Genomic DNA, 10,783 nt, shown 5'->3' with positions numbered 1-10,783 from the left:
TCCTTAGGATAGGTCCCTTATGATAGATGCTTTAGGGACGTAAGGTGAGGATAACGGGAACGAGTAATGGGTTTAATGATTGTTGAAAATAATAAACTTATTTATTGTGGGTTGAAAACCCTATATGCTCACCAGGCTCCCCAGCCTGACCCACTCAGTTTCTTGTATTACAGGTAATGTAAAAAGCACAGTTGGATGATCTGACGAGAGATTATGGATTTTGGGTCAGTAGAAAATAAATAGAATGTTGAGGCCAATTTGGTTTTGTGGCCTATGATATTTTTGGTTTATGCTTATGATCTGTATCGATGTTGACATTCCGAGTTTTGTAATGTAATGAAAATACATTTCTTTAAGAAATGTTTTGATAAACTTTTATCATATTTTGTTTTGGGAACAAATTCCGCAACACTTTTCTTTAAAAAGCTACTCTTTTTTTTATTAAAAAGCATAAACGAAATCGGTCTTTTTTGGCCGTAAAATGGGGATGTGACAGTCCACGACGTGCCGAAGTCTTGAATGTCATCTATTTTGTCTCGACATGCCCACGACGTGGCTAAGAGGTCTACACTTCGTGGTGGCTGTTGACTTTTATGTGGTGGTTGTTGACTTTTATTGACCATTGAATCATTAACTTTTGACCAGTTTAACTTGGGGTCAAACCTGGAGGATTTGGTTTGTTGATTGAGGATTTATCTCTTTTGGTGTTAGCCGGTTCGCAAGATTGACCAGTACAAAGGGTGAGAGTGTTGTTGTGCTTTTCCAGTTCTTTAGTTTATGTGAGTTTCTCACTATACCATGTATCCCATTATATATCCTTTACATGGTAGGATAATGGTATTGTTAGAGTACATGTATGCTAGTTGACTAAGATAATTCTTTGTTATGTATGTGCAATGTAGGGCACTTAGTTTCAGCGTATGTTAGACCAAGGTCTTGCCTGTTGACTATATGATACTATTAGGAGTTAAGTTTGGTTAGGGTAACTAGGGAAACCCAGTTATCAGGATTATATATGTTTGACCAACGAAGACCTTGATTCAAAAGTGGTTAGTGGCAGGATAACCAGGGAAGGCTAATTCTTAAGGGTACATAATATGCTAGTATATTTTATGTGTTATGTTACATGCTTATGTGATGACGATAACATTGGTTGTATGTAGTTTAAGTTGGATAGCCTGAGAACTCTTGGTCTAATGTCGTATTATGATGTTCTTGTCTGATTGTTTGCTCTCGGGTGGACCATTTGTTCGACTGTCTATCTGATCCCTGACTACATATGAATTTATGAATTGTATGAAAGACTAGGATATGACCCTTAGAAAATGTATGAAAGACCAGGATCTAAATTGTATGAAAGAACAGGATCTGACCCTTGGTAATTATATGAAAGACCAAGATCTGGACCGTGACAATTGTATGGAAGACCAAGATATGGCCCCCGACAGTTGTATATAAGACCGATATTTGGCCCTCGACATTGCAATGAAAGACCATGATTTGACCAATGGCAATATGTGACTGTGAGACTATGATTTGGCCTATAACATTCACCCGGGGTTGGATCAGACTCGTTATTTCATATATGATTGCTACGTATGTATATGTTGATTGGAGATTTGGCAGGTCAGCGCTAGAGCCGAACACTTTGTATGGATGCATTGTATATATGATGGAATATGTGGTATATTGGGGAACCCACTAAGCTTTATGCTTACAGCTGTAGATTAAATCTTTTGCATACAGTTGTAGATTAAATCTTTTGCAGGTTGTTTGTGGGAAGAGCTCGGCGAGACTATACACATGCATCAAAGTTATTCATTTTTGCGATTTTTAATTTAACTATGATAATGTATGGTTTTAATCAAATAAATGTCACTCAGTGATTTTTGAAACAAGGGTTTTAATTGGTTAATCTATTTTATGACTCGAAGATCTCTTTGTAATTTTTGGGACGTTACAATAATACATATTATAAAGTGAATCAAAAAGTCTATTTAGAAAATAGTTCATTAACAAGAAGTATGAGCATTTCCAAGCATTTCCAAGGATCAGTTGTACTTACGACATGTCTCTGGTTCTCCTTTTTATTTTATCTAATGTTTGTACTTCTCATCCATTATAGTAGAAGAAAAATAGTAAATAAATCCACAAAATATGCAACCTCAAATATTTAATCTCAAAACAAAGGAATCCGTACATAATCAGAACCGTGTCTTAAAGTTAAGAAAGTTATGGATTTGAAGAATGAGGCGAAAAGCTTAAATTCTAACAGAACATTGAGAATTCCAACACGAAATAAAAAATGTGAAGATAGGAATGCATATGTTAAAGAACAACCGATCAATTTGTTTTCATAAAACGAGGAAGGAAGAAGAAGTTACGAGTGTAACTTCCCAAAGTCATGATTCAAATAAATGAAACCAACATATATTGTTGTTCCCAATGCAACTCCAACTTCATCACAATGATAATGGTGAACGCTGAGGTGTGATGACTAGGAAAACATGGAAGGGAATGGTGGGGGTGAGGTGTGAGCCCTATGTCTATTTTATTTTTCTATAACTAAGTTTAATAACAAATATTAATAAAAATATGCAACTGATAAGGTCGGTGGGTGTGGTCATCATACCAACCCTCCATCACCTCAACATCATCTTAATTCTTACCATCTCGCACCACAACCTTGATGGTGTGGTCATTACCGGAAGAGATAAAAAGAAAGAAGAGAAAAGAGAAAATGAAGAAAGAAGGAAGAAGGCATTTGAAAAGAATAAAGGGAGAAAAAAAACATGGTTGCCACCGGTTACCACTTCATATAGGCATCATGCTTTGTAGGGCGGTGTGCACTTCTTGATAGTTGGTCCATATTGACATCACGTTTTAATCGTGAAGAATGTACTGCATGGCCTAAGAAAGCTAGACCAAAAACCAAAATCATAACAATTCTCATATTTTAAGTGCTTAAGAAAAAAAAGATAAAAACGGTGTGGTTGCCATCAGCCACCACTCCATATAGGCATCATGTTCCTAGGACTAGAGCTGCCAAAAATCGACCCAATCCGCCAACCCAATCCGAATCCAACCCAAAATTAGCGGGTTGGGTTGAAATTTTCAACCCATTTAAGTTAAATGGGTCAACCCATCTAATCCATTTAATTAAATAGGTTGGGTTGGGTAAAAATTATTAACCCATTTTCAACCCGCCAACCCAAATAACTTTAATATATATTTAATTTAATAATTATTTGAATATTATCATGTATTAATCAAAGTATTAATTTATAAATTATAATGTTGCATTATTATTTATGTTTTATAAAAATTCAATTCTAACTTCCATCATTTTTTAATATCGATAAAATATTAGTCACTCTCCAAATTCATTTTGAAATTAAACATTTTTAATGTTATTTGAACAATTTATTTGTATTTATAAATTGAGATTGCGCTTTTGGCATACTTATGAAGTTTTATTAATGTATGAAACTAAATTAAGTGGTATACTATTTAGTTAATTAATTAATTTATTTGATTTTAAATGAGTTAATCTAAATTTAACTCATTTATTTAATAGGCGGGGTAGGGAGCTACATAAAAAGATCAACATGATGACAACTCATTTATCTAAAAGGTTGAGTTGGGTTGAAAATATCAACCTATTTAAATAAACAGGTTGAATTGGGATGAAAATTTCAACCCAATTATTAAATGGGTTGAATCCAAACCCAACCCAAATCGACCCATTGCCAGCTCTACCTAAAACGGTGTATTGGGCATCATGGTTTAAGCGTAAAAACCAGAGTCCATAACCTAAGAAAGCCGGACCAAAACCAAAATCATAAACAAATATCATCTTTTAAGTGCTCAATTGTAAAGAAAAAAGTTACAGACAAAAATCATGTACTTTTATAAATCACATGGATAATCATTATAACTTTACTTAAAAATAGACATCTAAATATATATATATATATATTGTTTATGGATACTAAATTATTGAAAATTCATTATTTTTATTAAAGACAAAAAAGGAAAGCTCATATAATAAAACACGGTATTTTTCTATTGTTTTTCATGACACGTAAGTTTTACTAAACGGTGACTTTATCCGCCTTCAATGCATCGACATCTTCCGATAAAGCGACACACAGTCACACCTCATCTCTCATGCTAATTAATTGAATGTTAGCAGCTGTTCTATTGAACCTTATTATATACGATAGCACTTATTGTCACCGAATATTATATTGTTTCCGAATGTACGATAACGAAAGAAGACCCCATGTGAGATTAGATGCTTTTACTCTTGCTCATTGACCTCTCTGCCACTCTCTTCACCCTAAACTAAAGGGTTTTGCTCTTCTCTTTCCCATTTTCATTCACACCACCACTTCGCCAACGCCAACGCCACCGCCACCGCCACCGCCACCGCCGACAAATATGAACCTCCACCGCCACCATCACGGCGGTGTGTCATTTTCTGCTCTATTGTTCATCATTTTGTCTGTTTTTGCTCCGTTGGGGCATGGCTCTTCTTCCCCAATTCTGTCGGTGAGTTTCTTTATTTTCTTTTTTCTCTCGCAATTTAATCAAAACCCAATTTAGATTTAAGATGTTAATGTGCCTATGTGTTTGTAGGAAGCTGGGATTTTTTTTTTGATAATTTTATGAAACTTGAATTCTTTAATCCCCTTTTACAGGCTTTCATTCTTTCTGGGCATTTTTTTAATCATCCAATTTGCTTGCGTATTTGCCATTTGCAACGTTTAACTTGTTTAGGTTTATAAATTGCATAGATTGAGTGTCGATGCATCTTTCATGATTTCTGGGTGTTATTCATTTTCCATAAACAACATAATTTCATCATCCAAATTCACTTGATCCATAATCAAAGGAATAATGTATGTAGCCTAAATCATATATTCACATGGGACCTTAAAAGTTCCATTTTTTCTGGAAACCCGCGAAAATTGTTGAACACTCCAATTAACTACAAAAATTGAATACCTGGAAGCCGATTTCCAGCTCAGACACAGTTAGGGCACAACCGTGTTGCAAAAAGTCTCAATTTTTAATAATTTTCAAGACGAAATTTGCTTCTGTCATCGTTAACTGATTCTATACTCATTGATGGTGTTTTTCGCATCATGTTTTAAGATCTGTAGAAGAGGAAATGGAAAGTACGTGTTTGGATTTTTTCGCCTATTTAAGTCATGTTGCCAAATCCAAGAAGATATGATCAATCGTAATTGTCGACTAAGAAAATCACTTCCCAAATTCGATCATATCAATACAAAACTTTGCAATCGTCAATATTTTTTGTTATAATATACAAATGAATTGAAGTACGTAGCTAGTTCTTACATTTAGCCCTACTCGTTTTGAATCTGTATTTGTCTCTTTGTAAATTAGTAAGGGTATTTCATGGCATAATATGGTAATTTCTTCATGTTTTCAGGGGTTTAAACTTGAAAGTATTATTAAGCGTCTCATAGTCTGAATGTGTTTTTTGCAGGAATTAAATGGCCCAAAGCTTCGACATTCACGTTTATTTAAGAGTGCCTTACAACACCAAGTTGTGAGTTTGATTCGAGTGATAATTTTCATCTTGTCATTTTATTTTATTTTATTTGTTTATTTAGATTAATTATTCAATTTCTGTGCTTTCTTGTTTAGTCGGATGAACAATTATCTGATCTTTGGGCACCATTGTCCAACCAAGGGTGGAAACCGTTTGTTGAATCCACAGTCACTTCTTGTAAGCAATTTTTGAATTTTGACACAATCTAAATAAAGTTAATATTTGTGTTCATATGTTTAAATTTTCTAATTGGTTGATTTATAAACTAAAGCATCAATGCCGGAGTCTTCCGGATTCATCCAAGTGTTCCTTGATGGAGGATTGAACCAACAAAGAATGGGGGTATGTTTTGTACATTTTCAAACTAAAATGTTCATAAACGTATCATATTTTCATTTATTCATATGAAAATCACAACGCATATTTTTATTAGATATGTGACGCGGTTGCCATTGCAAAAATCCTCAATGCAACACTCGTGATACCGTATCTTGAAGTGAATCCCGTTTGGCAAGACACAAGGTCTTTTTTTACACCATAATCTATCCACAAATCATTTCAATTTCAACATTTAAATTATTTAATCTAATATCTTTTTACACATGTGTTTAAATTCGCAGCACTTTTGAGGATATTTTCGATGTCGATCATTTTGTCAATATATTAAAAGACGATATATCGATAATTAGAGAGTTGCCCGATGAATATGCATGGAGCACAAGAGAATATTACGCTTCCGCCATTCGATCTACCCGAGTTAAAAACGCACCTCTTCATGCTTCACTAAATTGGTATCTCGAAAACGTCTATCCCGTTTTAGAAAGGTTGGTATTCTTTTTTACTTTTTTTTTAATCTAGTTATATTCCTTAGAATAAAAGATTTACTAATCACATGCTTATACTCTAATGGCGTTTTTTTTTAGTTATGGGATAGCGGCAATTTCACCATTTTCACATCGATTAGCTTTTGACAACATGCCAAATGAAATCCAAAGGTTACGTTGCAAAGTGAACTTTGAAGCATTAGTTTTTGTTCCTCATGTTAGAAGTCTTGGTGAGGCACTTGTGAGTCGTTTGCGGTACCCGATTGTTGAAAGTATCGATGCGGTCTCCGGGACCAAATACATTCGACAAGTTGTTGATACCAAAAGTGGCCATGGAGCCGGCAAGTTTGTCTCCCTACACCTTCGCTTTGACAAGGTACTGTCAGTTTGTCAGTCTGTCTGGATAAAGTGTTGTATGCATAAAGTCTGTTTCTTTTCCAGACCTTCTGAAGTCTGAACGAGACTAAATGACCATTTTACAATTACATTCCAAGTTTCCAACAAAAGTTTGTCACAATAATCATTAATTTTAAACAATATTCGTGAATTTTAACGTGAAAGGGGTTTGGAGGGGAAAAAAAATAAGGGAAAATAGGTAAATGATTAGTGTGTTAATACATTAAGCTAGGTTTTTTTGGATTAACCCATTAAGTCATTCTGTCTAGGTTAAGTCAATGAAACAACCATGTATAACTGTGTAGATTAAGTGCTTAACCCACCAAACCCATTAAGTAAAAAGAAACACCCCCTTCAAGATAAATTATGTTTAAAAGATGGGGTTAATCTCAAAAAAGACCTTATATTTTGTGTTTTTTTCCGGATTAAACCGCATCTTTATTTTTTTTTTCATGAAAAAGACCTTGTATTTTTTCATTTTTTCCACAAAAACCCCTCAACTTTGTCTTTTTTTTTTCCGAAAAAAACCCTCAACCTTCTAAATGTTTCCAAATAAATCCTCAACTTTTTTAGTATTTCCTGAAAAAACCCTCACGTTTTACAACTTTTTTAAAGAAAAATGACTAAAAGGGCCAGATCGGAAAAAATGAAAAAATACAAGGTCTTTTTCATGAAAAAAATACAGTTGAGGTTTAATCCGGAAAAAAACACAAATATAAGGTCTTTTATAAGATTAATCCTAAAACATACATGAGAAAATGATGACACCATCTTGGAAAATGGAAGGAAAAAGTACAATGAGGGTAGGTAGGATACAACTTTCTTTATTAACTCGTTCTTTCTGCATTAAGTAAAAAAAACAGACACACATATATAGCTTACCAGATTAAGTCATATCACAACTCTCGTAATGCTAACATAATTATCTATTTTTAGGATATGGCTGCTCATTCGGCATGTGATTTTGGTGGAGGAAAAGCCGAAAAGTTGGCTTTGGCTAAATATCGCCAAACCATTTGGCAAGGAAGAGTGATGAACTCACGTTTCACAGATGAAGAGTTAAGAAACCAAGGAAGGTGCCCATTGACACCCGAAGAAATCGGATTATTACTTGCAGCTTTGGGTTTTGACAATAACACCCGTTTGTATCTTGCTTCACATAAGGTCGGGATATATACTTCATTTTGGATGTATATTGGTAAAGGGTATTTTAGACATTTGACTTGTGTACGTACAGGTGTACGGTGGAGAAGCTAGGATCTCGGCCTTACGCCAACTCTTCCCATACATGGAAGACAAAAAGAGCCTCGCCTCGTCAGCAGAGCGGGCTCAAATAAAAGGGAAAGCTTCTTTGTCAGCTGCTGTTGATTACTATGTTAGCATGCGTAGTGATATCTTCATTTCTGCTTCCCCTGGAAACATGCACAATGCAATGGTAAATAACTAATAACTAATAACTAATAACTAATAATTAAGTCGTTTCTTTTTGACTTAATGGGGAGATGACTTAATATGATAGGTGGGACATAGAACATACCTAAACTTGAAGACGATAAGGCCAAACATGGTGTTATTGGGTCAGATTTTCATGAACAAGAGCATGAGTTGGGTGGATTTTCAAGAAGCGGTGGTGGAAGGGCAAAGAAATAGGTCAGGAGAAATTAAGGAACGAAAACCAAAACAATCAATATACACGTACCCTGTTCCTGATTGTGTGTGTCAACAATTGGGTGTGTAGTTTTGTTGTCGCACATATTGTTTTATGGGTTGTGATTACTTGAAATAAGGCGTGTTGTTACTTGAGAGGTTTGGTGTTATACTGTATTCTTCCCACGTGAGTGTTGTATGTTGATAGGGTTTAGTGTTGTATGTGTTACTGGGGATCTGATACGTAAGGTTATACTGTAATTTAAACGATTGAGTTCTTATGCTCATGCTATGTATGTATAATATTTAGTTGTATACTACAATGAAATTTTTTGCTCATGTTATTTTTATGTATTGTCTTCTTCTATCTTTATGAATTTCTTCTTTGAGAGTCTTAAATGACTTCCTAAAGGTGTGTTTCTTGCATTTGCATCTTCAATAATGAATTTCTCTAGAACTTTATTGATGTACCTTTTTTGGGAAGCTTCAAATAAGTTAAATCCCAAACACCCATTGATTTGATGTGTGGTTTACATATTGTTGTGGTCTTGATTAGCTTTGCAACAAGCCTTCCAACTTCCTTTAATACGGTAAAATGAATATCATATTTCATGTTATTAATATGTGGCAAGTTGGTTCTTAAGAACAAGATATGTTTCAAAAAAAAATATAAAAGATAAAATTCGGCTAAACAAAATTAGTTTTTCTTCTTGAAAGAAAGAAAGAATCATATGAGATTAAAGCACGTGATACAAAATTGCAATATCGAAGTGTACCACCTGGCTTCTGGTGGTAAATTTATCCTTAATTCTGATTAAATAATTATAATAGAGTTTAAATCATTATTTGAAAAGATGGGAGTGAAGTCTTAAAAACTGAAGTTTGGATTGTTGACATTTCAATAGGGATGAGCATATGGACCGGGGGAACCGGAACCGGAACCCGATGGAACCGGTCGGGCTGGGACCCGGACGTTATTTTTATGGATTTTTGGAACCGGGAACCGGTAGAAACCGGAACCGATATAACCGGAACCGGTAGAACCGGCAAAAACCGGAACCGTATGATGCTATTTTTCGAGAACCGGTTCCAACATTTGAAGATACGACAAGAACCGGTAGGAACCGGGAATCGGTAGAACCGGAACCGGTAGAACCGCCGGGCCGGTTCGGTTCTTGATTTTGGCCGAAGCCGATTCCCGGGTCGGGTCCGGTTCCAGCCGGTTCGGTCCTTTTGCTCATCCCTACATTTCAAGATAAGGTATGTGGCTTTGACATAATCTTCTTTGAATCTTGTATGATCTTAATTGAATAAATAATTTAGATTGGGTCAAATAGAGTTGACGATGAGTCGATTTGAGTTCGATTTTGGTTCAACCAATTTATTAAATGGATTGAAGATCCCAACCCAACCCAACTTGATTATTTAAATGAGTTGATATTTCAACCAAACTCAACCTATTAAATAAATGAGTTGTCATCAGGTTGATATGTTTATTTATTTAACAACCTAATCTATTAAATAAATTGGTTGAACTCAAGTTAACCAATTTAAAACTAAAAAATGTAAATAGATTGAAAAAAGATTTAATCAACTAAAACAACTTTAATAAAAAAGAATGAACACTCTAATATATAATATTATACTTATATTGTAGAGTAGGAGAGAGTTAGAAGACAAGTTGTAATCTATAAGAGAGAGAGAATAGTGTAGTGTTGTGTTGTCGATATCAAGGTTAGAGAGAATTACGATTGTATTTTATTTAAAACATAAAGAATAATATAAAATTATAATTAAAGTACTAAATAAATATAAAATTAAATATATAATAATTTAAATATGTTGGCGGGTTGAAAAGTAGATTTGTTAACACATTCTCAACTAATATATTTGCAAAAAGAATGAAAGTTTGAGGGAATTTTACAAGTGAGGAAACTTTAAAAGACATAAGTCCTGGTTGTGTTTTTCCATTCATCAGCACGATTTTAAGAGGGGAATTAAGTAGAGAGTTTCATTGTTTTCAAGGAGAAATCGATTTGGAAATGAGAATTGTGATTCCTTTCCATCTTGTTCCTGAGATTTTTTTTTTAATTTTTTATTATTTATTTATTATTTTTTTTTTAAATTCAATAAAAGAAAGAGAAAGAAAATATTAACAGAAAGAAAGGGAGGGGAAGGAAAAATTTCCTTATTCTGTGTTCCTTAGTTCGAAGGAAATGAAAAGAAAATTTTAAGTTTTTGTGTTTCCGAGTTAGGAGGGAAAATAAAAGAAAAGTAAAAGATTTTCCTTCCCATTACTTTCTTCTAGAATCAACCCAATTTGGGAGGAAAA

General features: G+C 34.2%; 1 protein-coding gene across 1 annotated transcript; it reads left to right on the top strand.

The window, feature by feature from the left end:
• Window positions 1-4,240: 4,240 nt before the first annotated feature.
• On the top strand, window positions 4,241-8,790 carry LOC145166558 (O-fucosyltransferase 39-like). Its single transcript, XM_079085566.1, has 10 exons — window positions 4,241-4,554; window positions 5,519-5,581; window positions 5,680-5,761; window positions 5,856-5,926; window positions 6,018-6,106; window positions 6,205-6,408; window positions 6,508-6,784; window positions 7,741-7,968; window positions 8,042-8,239; window positions 8,324-8,790. Exons 1-10 carry the CDS (start codon window positions 4,444-4,446, stop codon window positions 8,540-8,542), a joined length of 1,542 nt encoding a protein of 513 aa, XP_078941692.1. The 5' UTR covers window positions 4,241-4,443; the 3' UTR covers window positions 8,543-8,790.
• The last annotated feature ends 1,993 nt before the right edge of the window (window positions 8,791-10,783 follow it).

The sequence above is a fragment of the Lactuca virosa genome, chromosome 3 (assembly GCF_052849685.1).
Source record: "Lactuca virosa cultivar CGN04683 chromosome 3, Lactuca_virosa_CGN04683_v6, whole genome shotgun sequence".
In the NCBI taxonomy this organism is placed as follows: domain Eukaryota; kingdom Viridiplantae; phylum Streptophyta; class Magnoliopsida; order Asterales; family Asteraceae; genus Lactuca; species Lactuca virosa.
The sequence above is the reverse complement of the archived record's forward strand: the minus strand, read 5'-3'. Positions and strand labels throughout refer to the sequence as shown.

What these genes read in the sequence shown, in the direction of transcription:
- LOC145166558 (XM_079085566.1), top strand. Translation starts at nt 4,444, where the DNA reads ATGAACCTCCACCGCCACCATCACGGCGGTGTGTCATTTTCTGCTCTA. An exon ending in GTGCCTTACAACACCAAGTT is followed by an intron (nt 5,582 to 5,679) that starts GTGAGTTTGATT and finishes TTTCTTGTTTAG; the next exon opens with TCGGATGAACAATTATCTGA. An exon ending in TACACCTTCGCTTTGACAAG is followed by an intron (nt 6,785 to 7,740) that starts GTACTGTCAGTT and finishes ATCTATTTTTAG; the next exon opens with GATATGGCTGCTCATTCGGC.